This window comes from Sphaeramia orbicularis, chromosome 12 (assembly GCF_902148855.1).
Source record: "Sphaeramia orbicularis chromosome 12, fSphaOr1.1, whole genome shotgun sequence".
Lineage (NCBI taxonomy): Eukaryota > Metazoa > Chordata > Actinopteri > Kurtiformes > Apogonidae > Sphaeramia > Sphaeramia orbicularis.
The window spans coordinates 18658319-18679007 of NC_043968.1; the positions used below are offsets into that span (position 1 = coordinate 18658319).

Here is a 20689-nt window from a genome sequence, read left to right on the forward strand (position 1 = left end):
CGGATGGACAAACACAGTCAGAATGAACTTGGCAGGCGGATGTTTGTTTGCAGGCACAGCAGAAACAACAAGGTCAGGTGCTTTTTATTCGTTCACCTGTGCAATGGTTTGTTGTCTACAAAGCAAACTATGTGGCATTTTACCCCACGGCATCAGAGCACACCAACATACACAGACTCACCTTCCAAAGCATGGTTGCCAAAGCAGTCATGGTTGGCTGCAAGACATCATTCTGTCAGTCAGTGCATACATTATGAATATTGACATCACACATCTGGGGATTTTCTATTTGTAACAAGGCTGTTCTGAAATGCATGCATTGCGTGATCAAACTGTATCAACAGGCATGGGGGAAAAGGGTCTTGGAAAATACTGTGTACATGCGGAATTCTTAAGGCTTGATATTTATACCTCAATCCCAAAAAGCACTGATGGGACATTTTAGAATTTTGTGGAAAAAGTATACATTAAACTCTAAGGTGCCTTGGTAGCTCACCAGGTAAAGCAGGGGTCGGCAAGCTTTACAACCTAAAGAGCCATTTTTGTCTCAGAAAAAATAAAGAAATCTGATTGGAGCCATGAAAAAAATATTTAAACCCATCTACATTTTACCATGAGGTGGATGCTCTGCTGTATTCTATTTGTGATTATTATGCTATTTAACTTTGTACTTCCATTACAATAATGCAATGTCTGGTGCATTTATGAAATTATACAACTACAACAAAGAAAACATTCAACATTTGTACAATTTTTTAATTGATGGACACTATTTCCAAAACATAATTACATTGTGTAATGGAGACAAAGCGTAACTTTCATGTATAGTGGCTTACTTACAAACTACGAACAAATGCAAATATCAAACTGGAAGAAAAATTCCAAGGCACTCTCTTTAAACATTAAAATGCCTTTATTAACATGGCATGGTCGTGTCTAGATATGACCATGCCATGTTAATAAAGGCATTTTAATGTTTAAAGAGAGTGCCTTGGGATTTTTCTTCCAGTTTGATATCTACTTTATGAATCCCTTTTTCCAAAGAGCACCTCGAACAAACTCTTTTTTTCATCCAAGAAGCATTCCTTCCCATGAATTTTTTTATGAACAAATGCAAATTGAGCATCTGTATTGAATTTGATCAGAAAATAATCCATTTTGGTTTTTATGATGTCAAAAAATTATTTTATTCCGTGTAAAGCCTTTGCATTTTTGCAGATGGACTAAGTTAGAATAGATTTAGGCCTATAACAATGTTAAGTAATGACTCATTCAGTTCATTTCAAAGTGTTCCTTATGTTTTTTGACCAGAGGAGCCATAGAGAGATGCTCAACAGCCATATGTGGCCCCGGAGCCAGAGGTTGTAGACCCCTGAGGTAAAGTGTATGCAATGTCAATTCAGTCCCAGGGCCCATTTTCTACATGTCAACCACTCTGTCTCCAATGTCACCATCAAAACAGCACTGAGAGGCCCCAAAAATAAACTAAAACATCAAGTCACTCTTAGTTTAACATTTTTCCTCTTTTGATTCCCCTACTCTGCCTCTGCACACTTTTTAGCCTTTGAGTGTCAGTGACATTTGGGCATTTTGCAGCAAAGAAACGCAGGTGTAAATAACACAATTAAAGAGCTGGATTCAATTCTGCTGCTGTAATCGAGCATCACCACTGCTAATGTTATTAACTGTCATTTCTATGATGACTAACATTGAATACTGAGGAGGAATTGGAGGAGGTGGTGTTAGACTACTGCCCCCCTGACCACAAGAAAATAGATGGAAGGAATAAAGAAATGTTGTATGAAATCTCTGACTGGTTGTCTTTATCTACAGCCATATTCTGCTATTTGTACCAAGCAGAATACAGGGAACGATGAAGAGAATAACATGTTTATGTATAAATACAGTTTGCATTTATGGAGCTTTTCTAAAATCCTACCTGTAAATGAGTTCTCTGGATTCGTAAGCTAGTTAACACAGGCAGTATAAGCAGCAAATTATTACTTTACTTTTTACTTTACACTGTCTTAAAAAAGATGGGGGTGGGACCTTTCTGTGTGGAGTTTGCCTGTTCTCCCCGTGTCTGCATGGGTTCTCATCAGGTACTCCCGCTTCCTCCCACCATCCAAAGACATGCACTGATAGGTTAATCGGTTAATCTAAATTGCTCATTGGTGTGAATGTGAGATTGATTGCTTGTCTCTGTATGTCAGCCCTGCGATGAACTGGTGACATGTCCAGGGTGTACTCTGCCTTCGCCCATAAGTAGCTGGGATAGGCTAGAGCAGGGGTGTCAAACTCAGATCCTCAAGGGCCGGTATCCTGCATGTTGTAGATGTTTCCCTCTTCCAACACACTTGATTCAAATGATAAGCCTATCATCCAACTCTGCAGAAGCCTGATAACGACCGTCAGTTGTGCTGGAAGAGGGAAACATCTAAAACATGCAGGATACCGGCCCTCGAGGACCGGAGTTTGACACCTGTGGGCTAGAGTGACCTCGGTGAAGATAAAGCGGGTTTAGATAATGAATGAATGGATGATGACTGTCTTAAAAATTTTAATTACAAAGCCATTTAGGGGAGGATGGTATGTGATGCCTTCTGTCTGTCTGACTGGATTACACAAAAACCTCTACACAGACTTTCATGAAACGTGGTAGAAATGCAGGACACAGGTCAGGGAAGAACACGATGAAGAGCAGAGTGGCCTTGGATGAGGTCTGTGAGCTCTGAGTGCACTTCTAATTTTTAAAAATTCTTTGAAAAAATGTATTTAACTGCACTACTCATTTTTTATCCAGTAGCATTAATGCATGTGAATATGTACAACTCTGAGTGGATTCTTATATCGGTAAAAATCAGATCTATTCAGTCCTATGTGACTCAGATCTGTTTGTTTCATCACAGCATGAATAACACAAATCATATGGAATCTGATATTTTCAAATACAATTTAGACCACTTCCATATATGTATATGATCTTATTCAGTGTGATTTTAGTCTGAAGAGTCAGATGAATTTGTACTAATTTTATATCACTTTAAATGAAGATTTGTCCCAACTCTGCACTGGATGGAGCCACTCATCCTATAAAGTCCTTCAGAAGCAACATACACATGGATGCAGCATTAAAAAGCATCCAAGACATCAAATGTAATAGTAAAACACTGACAAAGTGTATTAATTGCACAATTAATATTGATATAATTTAGCTTAAATGTAAGGTTTTCAAAGCACAACTTTCACTTGCAGTCCAGTAATTCAGTATATTTGTGTTTATTAAGAAGGAAATCATCTGAACATTTTTAACTCCATTGCTTTTGTGAACCTGTCTCAATGCAGGACTGTGAAAGTTCACACTGGAATCAGATGTTGGCCACATTTAAAAGTAAAATCATCAGATTTGAGCACTTGGGCTGGTAGTGTGAAAGAAGCCTGACAACAAATGTGTGCTCATGAAGCTTTTAGAAAGTGAGTACTAATTTACTTGGTATTAAATTGTTACTCAGTACTGAATTGTTACTCATCTGAGATTACTCAGAATAATAATTTTCCTACTGATAAAATATACTTTAAAAGTTTTTCCCCTAGACTAATTATTTATTTAAGAAACCTGGGCTAAAGGGCTGATGTGCTTGTCAGAAATCACAATTTGCTTTAAGAGGCTCCTCAGCTTAAAGCAAATAAAGCAAAACTTAGTTGTCTTAACTCAACTTTACTACAAAACATAACTTTGAAATGTCCCATGGCATGCTTTGTACTGAGGCAAGAATATCATTATATAAAAAGGTACATAGAATGAGGAAGCGTTCCATTCCACATTCTCCAAATCTGATGAGAAGTCTCACCCCTGCAGAGTGGTAGAGGTCCGCTCCAAAACGATGGGTTTCCAAGGATGCATTTAATTGCAACCTCCCCAATGAGCTCGTAACCTTGGTAACAGACAAAGGTGAGTGACTCGCCGGGCAGGTAAAGCCTCTTGGACAGGACCTGGTAGCCGTTGTCAGGGAGACCGGGGTTCTCACAGGAAACAGAATCCTCAGCTAGAAAAAAAAAACAGAAAGAGGCTAGATGAAGCTCGTTGAATTTCTCAACACAAATAAGAGGTTTTGCGTCAGAGCTCGACTGACGGATTTGACAGGCTCTGGCTGAGGTGACATGACTCATGGATAATCTCCACCCCCTCCTCCAGGTGGCTGAGGGCTGATTGGTACGCTGCATTAGCATTGCATTTACATATCAAACACTTCACACAAACATTAATAAGCCTGACAACACACATGCACGCACACACACAAACACACAAACGTCGTCAGTCATGAGATGAAAATGCTGGAGATGAAGCATCTTCTCTGGCATGCAGAGATACTGTGATCTGTGTCAGTAGAAGATAGAGAGAGCCAGGACTTTTTTTTTGTACAAGGAATCACACAAACCCACTCATGTTAGATTGTACAGCAAGAAGAAAAAAGCCTCTAATCTTCAGCTGAGTACTATGTGCAACTGTCTGTCCTTTTGACAGGTGCAGCACCAGCAAATTACCATTAACTCCTAAACCATTCAGCCCTTTCAACTCACAACTGATAAGTAACTATAAGATTTTCAGGTAGCAAAAAGAAATATCATGTTTTTGCTCTTCTTGCATTAGAAAGAGTAAAAACACAAACAGATATTTCTGATACTTACAGACACAGTGAGGCAGTCGAGACGTCCAAACAGGGGTCCCTGGCTCCCGGCCATAGCAGGTGATAGTGGCTCCGCCCTGCAGGACAAAACCTGGATTGCAGCTGTACTGAATCGTCGTCCCCACAAGGAGTTTCGGGTCTGACAGCGATCTGGTAGAGTGTTCTACATGTCCAGGATCGGAGCAGTACATGACTGAGAAAAGACAACAGGGAACAGACAGAATATATGAAGACAACGGAAACAAATATCATCTGCCATCAGACACTGAAGTCAAAGGACGATAGACCGGACACCTGATAACAGATAGACTGAACATCTTTTACACATTTCTACATTATCTTAAAACAAGAGGTGCAGGGAATCTCTGGCATTTCTAATAAAGTGAACTGAACAATTTTGAAAATTCAATAAAAGCAATAGCTCATTGAAGTTTTATAAAGTAAAAAAAAATGAAACTAATAAAACCTTGTATGATTTTTTATGTCGTAGTTTGTCATCCCAATTCAGCACCATCAGATTGTCATGTATAAAGCAAAATAAAAGTTACTGATAATAGTAAAAATACTAAATATCAATTCATTGACCAGTCTTTAACCCATAAAGATCCAGTGTGACTTTTGTGGTAGTTCCCAAATGATTTTTTTCTCTCTGTTTAACCTTTTTTTTAAGTGATTTATCACCGTTTACTGTGAAATTATGCTCTGTATTTTGTGAGTTGTCAGTGAATATCAAGTGTTTTCTTATATTTAATTTGATCATGTAGAATGTTCATAAAAGACCAGATTAAAGTTGAAGTTTATTATAAATGAAACAGAGAAAACTGAAGAAAAATTGACTTTTTCAGCATGATATCAGTAAACCAAATGTCTGCATCCACTGTCATTTATCAGACTCCATGGGTTTTAGTGGTGAATCAATGTTGTAGAAGATGACGGTGTTTCCACGTTCACTACGGAGCCTCTGAATGCCCAAATGGGTCATATCTGACGACCATAAAAAGATGACAAACTGCATTTTACACCAATTATTTACATGTATTGATAGGTTAGTTGATTAATGCATATTAGTAGGTATTGAACAGTTTAGATCACTGGATGACTTTGGTCGACAGTGGATGTTTGGGTCTTTATGGGTTAAGCATTAGTGTTTCCTTTAGCTCAACTCCACTTTTTCTTTAGGTTTACAAGGTCAAAAACACCTTCCATCAAACCAAAACTAAATGTTTCATTATGAAAGGGGGGATTCCCCAGTTTAATCTTATAGCGAAGGGGTGAAACATTATTCACACATACAACCAAACACAGATGGATAGCTTGTATGTGTGAGTGGAACTTACTCTTTTCACAGAAGGGGGGCTGGGAGCTCCAGGAGAGGTCTAACTGACAGGTAAGGGTCTCCCGTCCCACCAGGTCATAACCGGGATCACACTGGTAGGTGATACGAGCCCCCCGCACCAGAGCAATGTGGGACGTTGTCTTCCATCCATTTTGGATCTCAGGCAGGTCTGGACAGGAGTCGTTTCTGGACACCTCTGAGACGAGAGATTAGTTGATGAATGGCTACGGTATAGTGATGCTGTTGTAGCGTTATTATCCATGTTCTACTAAAACAGGGGTGTCAAACTCATCTTAGATCAAGGGCCATATGTAGCCCAACGCAATCTCAAGTGTTCCAGTAAAATAATAACATAACAACCTATTAATAATGACAACTACAAACTTTTCTCTATGTTTTAGAGCGAAAAATTTTAAATTACATAATGAAAATGTTTTTAAATCTACAATCTATCCTTTAAAAAATGTAAATTACATGAACAACCTGAAATTTCTTGAGAAAAATAAGTGCAATTTTAACAATATTATGTCTCAGTTTATCATCTACACATGTGTATTACAACTTACAGATCCTAGTGGATCTACAAATGCACAAAACATTTAATAACAGGCAGAAATTAGTAAAATTACACTTATTTATCTTAAGACATTTCAGGGTGCTCATGGTATTCACATTTTATTGTGAAAGGATAGTTTGTAAATGTAAATATTTTCAAGTATTTTTATTTTATTGTATTTTTTTTTACAGGAAAATAAAAAGAAAAATTTGGAGTTGTGATTATTTATAGGTTATTATGATAGTATTTCACTGGTCCAACCTGGTTGAGATTTATTTTAGCTGAATGTGGACCCTGAACTAAAATGACTTTGAAACCATTGACCGTTAATATCTTCAGTGTCATTTTTGCACTTTGCGAATTCATTTCACGGGCTGGATTGGACCCTTTAGTGGGCCAGTTTTGGCCCCTGGGCCGTATGTTTGACACCCCTGCACTAAAGGGAAGCATTTCCTCATTCACAACAGTTACAAGGGTTAAGCATCAAGCTAGATAAACAACATGACACCTGAGCTGGACGTGATATCGCAGCACACCAGCCTGATGGACTTATTGTCCAATTACTTGACCGAGTGACAGAATGATGAATTTCATCTGTGTTGGACAGTCATCAAATATCACCTCTCTCAGTAAATCCACTCTGACAAGGACAGTTTGCAAATTAAACTGCAAAAAGCCAGTCAGTTTTAAGTCAATCTCCGGCTGAAGCCGCCTTCTATACAATTATTACAAGCTGTCAGTTCAATGTGACAGCTGCCACAAGAAAAAGGCTTTTGTTCTCATGTGCTGTCACTGCTTTCAATACAGACCCTTTATATAATTTAACATCCAAAATAAAGTCTCAGCAATAATGTCTGACATTTTTGTCATTACTAAAGTGAGACGTGTTGCTGTGTATTAATCATATCAATTTACATTATAACCCTTTTTCCACTTTGAATATTGAATATATCACAAAATGATGCATTCTCAAGCCATGTGGCATTGTCAGTTTCCCATAAATGTGTTTGCTTTTACTCAACCTTTTGAATTTATATATTTCAACATGCCAAATATCAACTGACATTAGATTTGAAAAGTTAGGTAGCTGTTTACTTTGCCTGTACACTGGGTTGGCAATTCTGTCAAATTTCCACAAACAGCTGGGAGAGTGGAAAAAAAAAATCATGTTCGGATAGATCAAGGTGCATAAAACTGAGTGAAATAAAAAATATATAATTTGTACAAATACCCAAGCAGAGAAACATGAAGCTGTTGTGCTTTTCCTTCTTATTCATGCATTTACAAACATTTGTTGCTGTGTGAATTTTAATTTCTCATGTGTATTGAAGGCTGGTACTGAGGAAGAACAAAACAAAACCACCTCCAGACTTGACTGATGCCAAAAAAAACCACCCCAAACAGTATTAACATTAATACTATTTAAAGACAGAACAATATCATTACAACTAAGGGAGATATATAAATAAACACTCTCCTATCGGGGCTGGTATATGTGTGTCTGCATATGTATACTTGATGAATGATGGGGCCGTGTACAGTATTGCATTATACTGTACAATATAATAGGCCTACAGGGATTTGTAAGTCGAAGTTCCTAGATCAATTATTCATTCTCTATTGACTTGGTTCTCCTCCTCCACACAGCGTGGATGTGTGTGGTTGCGGGTAATTTATTCCAAGCACAAGTACACATCCGCTTGGCCTACACGCACACATACATGCATGCACACACTCATAATCAAAGAGAGTAGCCTACGTATTCATGCTGTGTCTACTTGATTTACTCCGCAGGGAAACGTGTGTGAGCTTGTGGTGTCAGGAGGGTGACAAGTAAATTGGACATTGTGTGTCTCTGTGCGAGTCTAAATTGGTGTCAGGTGTTGGATATGGGAAGCACTGCAGATTACTGTGTAAGAGGAGCAACTGAGCTTATTTGGCTGCCTTGAAACTCTGTGTGTAGATGAGGAGATGGTGAAACAAATAGGATGTGATTGAATAAGGGCAGAGGGGAATGAAAGGAACGCCAAATAAAGATGAGAGGAGAGAAAAGAGGATGGAAAATAAGAGTGGGCAGTTTGAGGAGAAAATGTAAAATAAAAATGAATGAAGGACTGAATGAACGCTAGCACAAACACACTTATATTGTTCCACCAGAGAAAGAGAAAAATCTGCTTGGCCAGCTCTGGATGCTCCATAACGTATGTGTGACACATCTACCTTCAATTCTATTATTTGCAACAGTGATTTAATACACATTTGGTGCTTTTGCAGACAGGCACCTCCTGTGTAATGTAGGGCAAGGATCAAAAGACAAGCAGCTAATACCATGTAAATGGAGGAAAAGGAAGAAGCAAGGAAGTGGAACTAAACACCAAATCAAACAACAAGTCTGTAAAAAAGGTACATGTTCCTGCAACAAAGGGCAGAAGGCTAAAGATTATGGCTTTCAAGACTAAAATCAGTATTGTAAATTAATTCAAAGAATGGGTCCCTTTGATATAAATTCAACAACTGCAACAAAGTGTTTCTTTTTCCTGTTCTGACTCCTCTTCTGCAAGTGAAACTTATAAGCTTATTTTCATTGTTGTCTGAATAATCTATTTCATCTATAAAAACAATGAAAAAAGATGTTTGGAATGACCCAGAGCCTAAGGACACATTTTCAAAACACACTATTCTTCAAATCCACTGATGAAAACAGTGCACGGATCAGATGTTTATCAGTTTTGCATGAAAAAAATTGTTGGAGATTCATTGTGACAACTGTGTCAGCTGAAAGCAAAATGCTTTTGTGCTGTCACTGTTTTAAATACACAAACTTTTTTGTATTTTGACAGAATGTCTTAACTCAATATCTAAAAAAAATCTTTAAACATTTGAAATATACAGTTAATAATAAAATGTCATATAGTGAAGACTTGAATCACTCTAAAGTTCTTCTGAATATGCATTTGAGTTAAAATTCCTCTTATTTTTTTTTTTTAAACCCAATTTTAAAAAAATGGGAGACTGTGTAAAATGTAAAGACAAAACTAATGCAATGATTTGCAAATCTCATTTTACTCACAATAGAAAACATAGCAGTTGTTTAATTTGAGAAATTGGACCATTTTAAATTAAAAAAGGGTATTTTTGAACTTGGTGGCTGCAGTGTTTCTCCATAAAGTTGGGACAGGGGCAACAAAACACTGCAAAAATAAGTGGTACTAAAGAAAATAGTGCACAGTTCAAAAGCATGTATCTCTGATGGTACTGGGGTGCATTAGAAACTGAGGAATGTGCAGCTTGTACATCAGGAAAGGCACCATCAACGCTGTAATGTACACACATATACTAGAGCAACATATGCTCCCATCCAGTTGATGTCTTTTTGTGGAAGGCCTAGTGTATTTCAACAGGACAATGTTAAACTGCATCCTGCTTAGTAGTAGAAGAGTCCTGGTGCTGAACTGGCCTACCTGCAGTCCAGACCTTTGACAAACTGAAAACATTTGATACATCATGAAAAAAATTATTAAAAAGAAGATGCTGGAGGGTAGAGCAGCAGGAATCCTGTATCAGACAAAAGTGGGAAATCATTCCTTTTCCAAAATTCTAGCAACTGGTTTCCTCTGTCCATAACCATTTATAAAGTGTTAAAACATGAGGTAATCCTGTCCCAACTCTTTGCAGAAGTGTTGCTGCTGACAAATTTAAAATTGCCTATATTTTTTTTCTTAAGATGTTATTTTTTCCAGTTTAAATATCTGATATGTTATCTATGTTTCACTGTGAATAAAATATGGGTTTATGAGAATTTGCTAATCATTGCATTCTGTTTTTATTTGCATTTGCATTACCTTACAGTATTTGGGTTGCATCAACTTATTGTTGCAATGCTACTCAGATGTTTCTACATTAGGTTGAGGATATTACTAAAATAAATATTTATACTGAAGTGTACTTTCATGACATGTGAGGGTATCATTGTTTTATCACAAGTCTCTTGCCAATAATGGTGCTCAAGGGGAACTTGGGGTGTTTTCATGAGATTCAGTGGCAAAAAGAATACATGGACTATTGCCAGTCTTATTCTTTAACTGCAGTCTCATTCTTACCCATGTAATTAATTATGAAACCCTCGCCCTTGCCGAAGACGAGCCCCGCGGGATCTGAATGGAAGGTGACAGTCAGGTCAGGGGTAGTGGAGGAGAGCTTAAAGGGGCTGCTTCCTCCAACGTATCGCCCCAGGATACGGGTTGTGACCTCATCGCCGTCGGTGATGGTCAGCATGTCACTGTCGCTGATGTTCAGTCTGAGAACAGAAAGGAAAAAAGTAGCAGCGCGAGCGAAGAGCACGATGGCCACTAGTATCAGTTCAGGACAAGTTGTGATGACTCAGAGTGCAGTCGTGTCGACAGCTGACTGTGTGGGAGAAAAGATGACCTCGAAGGCTAAATGCTGCATTCATCTACAGGCGAAGACTTTAACAGTCGGTAAACACAGCCATGTTTTTATTACCCCAGAGACACTTGTTTCACCACACCACAGCAGGTTGTTAACGATGCAGTGAGCAAGCTTTGGAAAACTGAAATATTTGTAAATACATTGTGACATATTTCTAAGGAGCAGAGTATGTAATTGGATTAGTGCTTACAGGGATGTAGTTAAAGTTGTCAAACCCATTTCACACTGTAAAGTCAGAGAAATGCTGTTGAAATACATCATATTTTAAATGATAGGGATTTTAGAAAAAAGACCACACACACATAGACCAACTTGGGTGTCACAGCTACAGAAAAGAATGACTAGCTCTTGGTTTTTCATGGCATGTGTTGACAAAACAAATAAACACGAAGACTTACTCTTATCATTCAGTAAAGAATAAACATGAATTCAGATTTAAAGGAGCCCAGTCTAATGTATTCTGATTTGTCCAAAATTAAGCTGAATTCAACCTGGTATTGGGCTAAACTGATACAATACTACACTGTGACATTTTTAGTAAAACTTAAGTATATTTAGAATACAATATTCTTTCAGCTGATCTGATAAACCAAGTGCAGCCACTATTTATTTGACATTCAGTTTTGATTACCTGCACTAGTAGATGCTAAAAAAACATTCTATTTTGTTGTGGTTCTCAAGTAAATACAGAGAAACACTGATTTGTGATAATCAGAATGAATGAAAATGGTTATCTAGATTTACACTAGTTATCTGTCTACTTTCTCTAAGAAACAAGATCTGAATTCATAAATCTTGAGCCTTTTCTGTTTGCCTGTTAAAATGAGAAATGCATTCAAATACACTGTGGTTTTAATCTGACAATCTTTCATTAAAGCATTGTGAGAGTTTAATGGAATTAAACTAACAGATAATCAAAGACTCATTTCAGTGTGTTATCGGAGAGTTTGGAAAAGACAGAAAAAGTATGAGATTGAGATGAGGGCAGAAATATCAACATTCTGGGAAAAGCTGTAGCAGCAGTTCTTATCTGTGAGCCTTCTAATGTTGTCAAGTTCTGAATTTAATGGCTCAGTGTGAGCTACAGAAACAGAAACTACAGAAATATCAATAGGCGCATCCAGACAGGGTGCCAGCACCTCACTGAGCCTGAACACTCAGAACTCCCTCTGTACATTTTTAATGATGGTTTATGAGGCGAAAAACTTTGGAATCAAGCTGAAGTTCTGGTGTGTTTGAGTCGACGTGTGTTGGTGTTTTCCTCACAGTTGTACATCGAGCAACACTCGTTTGTCCTCCCCAACGTGTATCCTCCAGCTGCAGTCCTCTCCCTCTCCGTACCACTCTGGCCAGTTTGGAGACAGGATCACCCCTCCTGGACCTGTCAGGTCACCCCCACATTGTGCTGCAAAGACAACAGACAGGGGACAAGGATGAAAAATGACAGTGTGGAGTAATAAGATTAGAATGCTAAGAAAATACAGATAGACTTGAGTACTATGTTTTGCTGCATCAATTCTAAAAAGTTGCTTGTTTGCAGTGTTTCGTGTTGTCATTAAGCCATAGGCAGATATTTTACATAGGGCGGCAAAGACATCTTTGCAGGGTGGCATGGAAATATACAGTATGTAGAAGCATTCAACAAAAGATCCACCAAAACCCTTAAAAACCTTAAAAACTTCCTGCCTTATATTAACACACTACACAAGCATTTTTAGTGCGAGACAAGAAGAAAATCATGTTCAAACAAAACTGTGCAGCTTGTAAAAGCATTATCAGCAATATGAAAATATTCATTACAAGTAAAAGTTCAGCTCTGTAAAAATGTACAATAATTACCTCTTAGATGTAGTGGAGAAGAAGAACAAAACTTTTGTTCCATTTATTATTTGTTTGAATGTTTTGAGAAGCTTGTGGACATAGTGGTGGTTTGTTTTTACATGTACAAGATTGACAACACAAAAGTTATGGGTGCATTTGGGGGGGCAAGACTCTACACTGGTGGGGCCACCCCTGCTTTAAACCCCCAACTGTTATGTAACTGCAGATACCACTATTCCTTTTTTTTTTACCCGTTTTGTGCATATAGTGGTGTATTTTTTATGACACCATTCCTGAAAATTGCCTTACTTATAATATCGCAATACACCACAATTCACTGAATTGTGACCCCTTTGATGTGATATGTGTGGTACCTCTATATTCTCGTGAATACACGGCCCACACAATATATAATAAACATGAGAATATGTACGAGAGGGAAACTGCATCAAATATATACAAGCAATATTACCTTTACATAGTGGCTCTGTATCATTCCAGTATGGATCTCTTGCACTGATACACTCAATAACTGGGGGTCCTTGTTCTAGAGAATGACCTGGGTCACAGCTGAACTGGACCACGGTACCAACACTATACAAAGGGTCAGAGGTTGTGAAATTTCCATTCTGGAGGTATGGCTCATAGCAGTGGCCACGCTCAAAAGCTGGAGAGGAAGCAGACAAACACAAATCTAAGTTCACTTTAAACTGTCACATCTCAAATATCATTCTATTTTTAATAATCTGTTTTAATTCCCAAAAGCAGATCGCCAATGTAGTGTCAGTCCTAAAAATAATGAATAATGTCTTTATGATCACACATTTCCAAAAATCTTGTTTCCACTTGCAAAACTGATTATTTGTCCAGCTAATCTGCTTCTCTTCATTGGTGAGGATGCTGGAAGGGACCTTTGTATGCTGTTTTTGCCAGAATTTTTTTTTTCCCTAAAAAACGACCCACTTCCAGTTTGGTGCCATACAGCAATAGAGCCAAAACTGTCTTGGCAGAACACAGTGTAAGCATGAATACAAGGCTTTGCATCTTCTCAGGAATTGCTTTGTTTGTTTACATAATTATACTATAATTACAGTTATATAACCTCATATCTTTCTGAGAAGTAGATCAGAATTTTGGTTAAATACACTGTTTTTTCTTACTAGACTACATAATGACTGGGGAGCTGAAGGAAGTTAGCCTAGCTTAGCATACTAGCCTAGCATACTCCTGTATGACAAGTCTTTTAAAACAAAATTGTTGTATTTCTATCTTGTTAGAGCAAAAAACAATATGCAAAGCGCCAAATTAAAAAAGAAGCATCACAGGCACTATTTTTTGTTTTCTCCTTTATATTATGCTAGGCTAATTCTCCTAATCCATTCAGCTCCACAGACAAGAGTAGTGTCATTGTAATGATCTAACAAAATGAGTAAAAAATATGTGCATTTTTGGGAAATCTTGAACTGTTATTTAAAAAAAAAAAAAAAAAAAAGTAGATAAAATTAACATATTGCATGCAAAAAAAAAAAAACAAAAAACCCAAAACAAACAAACAAACCCACACACACCTTCATAGCGGATGTTAAATCCTGTGTTGTGATTGGGCTGATCAGTGATGAACTGGATTCGTACAGCTGGACCCTCACTGATCACCCCCTCAAAAGGTATCTGTCCTCCCCGCCCTGAGTCAAACAGCACCACAGAGCCAGCGTCCAGACCGCTCCACAGCACCAGCCTGCAGGGATGAAAGGTGTGTGATCATCTTTCTATATTATTAAAGGGAAGTGGACACTGTCTGTGTGTCTCGGGCATCACACAAAATCTGGAGAGAGCTGACTCCTGCAGTTTAAGATATTTACTTGTTTTTGGTCAAGGAAAAGACTAGCGAAAACAGCAGGTCGATAGACCCAACATTTTGGGAGATATTAGTAATTCTGGAATACAATGGCCTTCCAATGGCCAGTCACGTTGCTATGCCCAGAATCATAGAATCCTCATTGAAGTGGGTTACCTAGCAACAGATAAACAAGAGGGCCACATTGCCATGGTGTCAGATTTCATGTGCAGAAACAGACATGCTGAGAGGTTATTCAACTGAAAATGCCAGTGGAATTTACCAAGAAAGTAGAAGAATGAACTGTATCAGAGGATCTAGAACCTGTGGTTCCCCATAGGTCAACGCACGAGTGTGTCTATAAAAACTTTCAAACTTGTGGAGATGAGGCTGACTGAAGGCCTGTACATACTCGACAAGAACAGAGGAATTTATTCGTAGTGCTACCTGTCGGTGGGTCCCAAAGCGAGCCTCTCCAGGTGGAGGTGGAGCCTCTGGTCCTTTGGGGCCTCTAGGGACCACGAACAGGAGCGGTCTTGGGTCGCATTGGGTCCGTGGTGTGGAGAGGGAGACAGTACTCTCCCTACTGTGGCATTTTTCACTGAGCCTCCACAAAGAGCTGGAGATCCAAAAACATAAAATGATCATTCATAAAGACTGAATGTGACATTTTCTCAATTTTAACTTTAAAGTATCTTCTATATATCTAGTCTTTACTTTATATAAAGAGGAAGAGGGGAAAATGCAACATAAAAATGAATGAAGGACTGAATAATGAGTTGACTGTAACCACAGCTCCCCAAAAGTGAAGAAAAAACACATTGACCTCTACTAATGGCTGCAGTGTAGATCAGAAAGTTTGCCCACTCAGTGTTGTCGACTCAACTAGAGCCAAACCAGAAACTGTAAGTCTGCTCTGCTAATCTGCTAATGCTTCTGTTGCTTTACATGGATGTCTACCACCTACATCTCTGGATAGACTCCAAACCATGACCTTAAAACTCTGGTAACTGCAGGATTTTGGCTTCTCTTTTACAAAGTCACTGGAAGCAGCTCTCACCCCTGCAGCTGGGCTCTTTGCCACTCCACACTGGCAGGGAGGCGTTGAGGCAGGTGAGCAGTGACTCCCCCTGTAGGTGGTAACCCATGTGACAGTGAAAGCGGGCGGTACCTCCAGGGAGCAGATCCAGCACTGACACCTCCCCATAGTGAGGCCTTTTGGGCAGAGAACAGCTCAGCCTGAAGACTAACAACAGAGACAGGAAACAGAGAAAACCACAATGAAAAAGAGGTTATCAGCTTCACTAAAACACAACATTTGTGTCAATATCAGTGCAGCGACTAGGCTGCTATTGCTTTGTTATGATGACACTCTCTTGCTGCTACAACTTGTGATACTACTGACAGCTTGAAACTGAAGGATAACAACACACTACAATCCATTTAATCACAAATGCTCAGCGGGTTTCAAAAGGTCTGTTCGTGGGATGCTCTAACAACATCTGTAAACCCCTTTATTGATGATAGATTCCAGGGTTCATCTAACAATTTTTCTGTTAGCGTCAGAATTGAACGCTCAGACAAGCACAACCATTTCAGACAGTGATTGTTGTACAGAGGTGAAAAAGGAGGCAGGTCTTCATGTATCACTATAGAGCTCTCATCTCATAACTACTCTGTCATTTTTGCTGAACATTATGAATGCCTTTGAGGACAGTCTGTTATTCCTATATGTTCAACTCATCACTTGGAGACAGTGGTGACTCACAAAAGATTAAGGCAAGTGTGTCACACCAGAGGAGGCGATGATAAAAAGGTTTTGCACTTGCCATTCATTGCGCGTCCCAGTTCAGACTAGGTATAAACACTGGTGGGGGGACGATAATGTAATCAGCAGCTGAATGTTTCACACATACACTAAATTTTAGAAGTAAGTTTAAGTTGATGTTGGCTTGAGGCTATGTACTCCTAGTCTCTGTGATGTCAAAGCCGCCTTTATGCTGTACACTCTTGTCTCACTACAGTCACTCTTATCTGTGCCCTGGATAGACACCAAAGGCAACTCAAAGATACCAAGCATATTTCAACTATCAGCTCAGGTACAGCTAATGTTATCCCAGTGCACAGTCACCACCTTTTTTGATGTTGGGCAACAATGTTAAACAGTTGAAAATCATTCCAAAGACACAGAACATTTTGCCAAAGACCCAAAAGCAGCTTTTACCAACTTAAACCTGAATGCAATTAGTGCATGTTCTTTTTCCTCTAGAAATAAGAAGACAGACTGACAATATGCACTCTTCTGAAATTTTCTGGTCGTCTTGCTTATATTCGTTTCTAACAGCAAAAGCTAAATTTTTAAAGTGAATTATGTGTATTTTTAATGATTTTTAATACAGATTTTTGTTTTGTACTCTATTTGGATGTTCAACAAAAATGTATATGTATATTGACATTATTATGATAAGCATATGGTGCTTTTTGTTGCTGTCTAGAGTATTAATAGTTTGTTCCTATCGAGGTAAGTTGACGTGTTTAAATAAACTCCTTCGTATTTTGTTCTCCTGTGTTTTGATGTAAAATGGTTAGATAGCTTTGATTAATGGCACAGGTGGGTGTTAACACTCTGCTGCTTCCCCCTTTCCAGTCCTTGTCATATCCATTATGGGCTGCCACAGCTGAACACCCATGCATGCACACACACACACACACACACACACACACACACACACACACACACACACACACACACCTACACACACACACACACACACACACACACACACACGTGTCAAAACATACACACACTCTATACAAACTCCCATATCCTCAGCCGCCTAATGAGATGAGATCTAATTAATCAGAGGACTAATCAGCTAATTCACATGACAGATTCAATCATTATACTAAGTGACTGGATGAAAAGATCTGTGATTATGCATTATGGATGTATACAGAGTATAAACAGCCCCTTAGGCCAAATAAAGATTTACTGAATTGGTATATCTTGATTTTTCATACATATATGCATATCATATGTTTGTGTTTGCCGGTGTGAACGTGTAAGTACACTTTTCCTGAACTCACTCTGATAGTGGAGCTGGAAGATGCCCATACTTCCCTCTGGTCCAGAGCGGTAATAGACAGACAGGGTGTTGGTGGGGCTGCGGATCACCTGGCCTTCAACCAGCAGAGTCTGGTTGGCCAAAACCAGCAGGGCCCCTCTTTCATCTACACCTCGGATGGACAGCTGCTCACCCTCCGACAGGTTCACACTTTTCACCTGAACATACAAGGGTTGAATTAATGGACAAGAGAAAATACAGATATGGCTTGGAGCATAGTTTATCCATAGGGGTGCCCCAAATACTTCTGTTTGGTATTACCGAAACTATTTACCAAAAATACTGTTATTTTTTTTATTTAAATTTAAATCATTATTTATAACATCATCCTGTCTAGAACATCTAATCTCTGTATTACCACAACTTAAAATAAAGATGTAGGCTCCATGTAAGTAGATGAAGAGAACAGGAAAAAGAGTGTGAATGTGAGAGCGAATGAATAATGGGTCAATAATGTAAAGCGATTTGGGTGTCTAGAAAAGCGCTATATAAATCCAATCCATTATTATTATTATTATTATTATTATTATTATTATTATTATTATTATATTATTATTATTATTATAATAATAATAATAATAATAATAATAATAATAATGTAAAACTATCTTTTTTTTTAACATATTATATAATCAGTGCTATTGAAATTGTGAAACTGTTTTTTGAAATGAACTGGGGAAAGCTGGAAACACTACACTTGTCAACAATATCATATTGTAGTTACATACAACATAATGCTTAAAAATACATGTTTTCTTTTAATGGCTGCATGAACCTACCATTTTTTTTGCCTGAAGAAACAGGCGCATATGTTTGTTATGTCTTAGTCAGCTGTAGCCCTGTGCATTTTCATTCTCTTTTGTAAGTTTGTGAGCATTTACATTTTCACTATTGATCAGCCTTTTATTTACATCCAGTGACATGCATCATGTGATAGAAGTGCTCTCTGAATGCTGAGTGTCATTAATGTGTAGAGGACAGGGCTATAATGCAGTGCTTAGGTGCCATTACTGTCTGGGTCTTACCATCAACAGTTTTTTATTAATATAATGTTACACCCAAAACTCACATATTCTCCTCGTCTTCTGATGCACTTTGGAATTATTTTAATCCCTTCTTCCTGCAAATCCCACCTGCCACCTGAGCAAAAGACTACACCAATTATTTGTTTCTTTTCTATTTTTCTTGTTTTGTTGGGGATATTTACTTTCTAAAATAAAAGGGCACCAGCTAAAACCTTGCCTAGACTCCTGCATTGGCCAGGACCAGCTCTGGGGAAATGTAGAGACAGAGTCTGTGCTCTTAAGTCTGTTTGTTGTTTTGTGAATTTTTCTCCAGTCTTTGTGGTAAATGGGAGCGGTTGTCATGTTGCTTTCAAAAGACACTTTTCATTCATTTATGCCAACAGTGTGTCTCCAGAAAAAAACTACATAGAAATTTTAAAGCATGAAATACTGTCCACTTATTAGTTCCACATGTGAAGGTCTCCTTTGGCAGATGGAGGCAGCTCAGCTGTCAAGGTCACAGCTCAGGTGGTGGTACATTTATCTAACCTCTAACAAGATTTGGTTTAAATCTCTGGAATAAAGCTCATAGGTGCACCTTGAGCAGCTGTGGACTCTATTCTATTATTCTATTACACATTCAGGGGCGCCGCTACCAACTGTGGGCCCCATGATAGGTAAACGTTGTGGACCCTTCACACGATTCACTATCTTGTCAATCTGTTGGATGGGGGGTACGGGGGTTATATTTCGCATGTTTTCTTTTTTGCATGTGTGGTTTGATCAGACTGGGTTCAAAGGTGCCTTAAAACAAAAGCAAAAACTCCTACATCAGCCATTACATTTAGACTCAAATGTTTCTGCATCCTAAGTGCTGTATCCAAGTATGTCGCAAAAATATAAAACCTTTATAAGGTAATCAAACCAGTTCTTACCTTGAAAGAAAATGTACTGTTCATGTAGAATGTTTCTACTCAGAGTAAGAGAAGCTGATTTAGAAAATAACTTTCCAGGACCTTTAACAAAACAGAAACTGCTCTGCTGTGTCTTTGCTTGTAGCCCAGGACTAATACTAGTGGCTTAAATGGTTTAAATTTGCTTCTTAAAGTCGTAAATATGTACAATACCCAATTTACCAGAAAATCCGAATCCAACTCTAGCTCTGAAATGTGTTGATTGTTGTCTCACATGAGAGGGAAACAGAATTCATTTTGTCAGTGATTCTGGTAATGTATGAAACCTCTGTGCCGTACCAATAAAACTGTCAGCTGCAGTGAATTGAAAATGAATTACGCGTACGTTTGTGCTGATTTGTTTTTGTGTATGTGTGTGTATGTGTGAGAAAGAAGAGTAGTAGTGCTACCAGTGGCCACTAGGAGGTGGAATTATACCTAAGCATCCTCTGCATGATCGTGGTCATGACAGAGCTAAAGTAAACATGATGAGACGACAAAATGATGTCCTGGGTGAGTTGTGTGTGTTGTTTGTTGTGGTGAGAGTTTGTGTGCCAGTAAAGTGTAAGTCGTGTTGTGTGTGTTTGTGTGTGTTTACCTGGAGCTCCACTCCGTATCCAGTGTACACAGTGACTGTGTAGGTGCAGTGTAAGAAGGTGCCGTCTGGTAAAGGGGGGTCATCAGAGGAGTCTATGTATCCCTCTGGGTCTGTGAAATTCACCATGCAGTTCTGCACAGCTGAAGAAAGAGAAGAGGACCTTATTTTGCTCTGGACTTATTTATTCCTCAGCCCTGCCTGGTAATCCCTTTAATGTGAGCCTCACTAGGAACTCATTGGAAATCCCTGCTGTGTATAATTAATGATGTAAATTATAGGGATCAGAAGCACTACACAGCAGATATCAGGCACAGTGAGGACACAT

General features: G+C 38.5%; 1 protein-coding gene across 4 annotated transcripts in view; it reads right to left on the reverse strand.

Moving 5' to 3' along the window:
• The window catches only part of sez6l (seizure related 6 homolog (mouse)-like), a 60441-nt gene that overhangs the window by 2363 nt on the left and 37389 nt on the right, over window positions 1-20689 (reverse strand). For 2 of the 4 annotated variants that reach the window (XM_030149610.1, XM_030149606.1), the window contains exons 3-14: window positions 20365-20504; window positions 17772-17967; window positions 15745-15930; window positions 15132-15303; window positions 14419-14585; window positions 13323-13517; window positions 12296-12434; window positions 10681-10877; window positions 6026-6220; window positions 4690-4881; window positions 3852-4046; window positions 182-217 (exon numbers count right to left, since the gene is read on the reverse strand). In XM_030149610.1, the coding sequence (XP_030005470.1) occupies window positions 182-217; window positions 3852-4046; window positions 4690-4881; window positions 6026-6220; window positions 10681-10877; window positions 12296-12434; window positions 13323-13517; window positions 14419-14585; window positions 15132-15303; window positions 15745-15930; window positions 17772-17967; window positions 20365-20504 (2010 nt within the window). The remainder of the gene's footprint in view (window positions 1-181; window positions 218-3851; window positions 4047-4689; window positions 4882-6025; window positions 6221-10680; window positions 10878-12295; window positions 12435-13322; window positions 13518-14418; window positions 14586-15131; window positions 15304-15744; window positions 15931-17771; window positions 17968-20364; window positions 20505-20689) is intronic. The other 2 variants (XM_030149608.1, XM_030149607.1) reach the window with 1 other exon arrangement.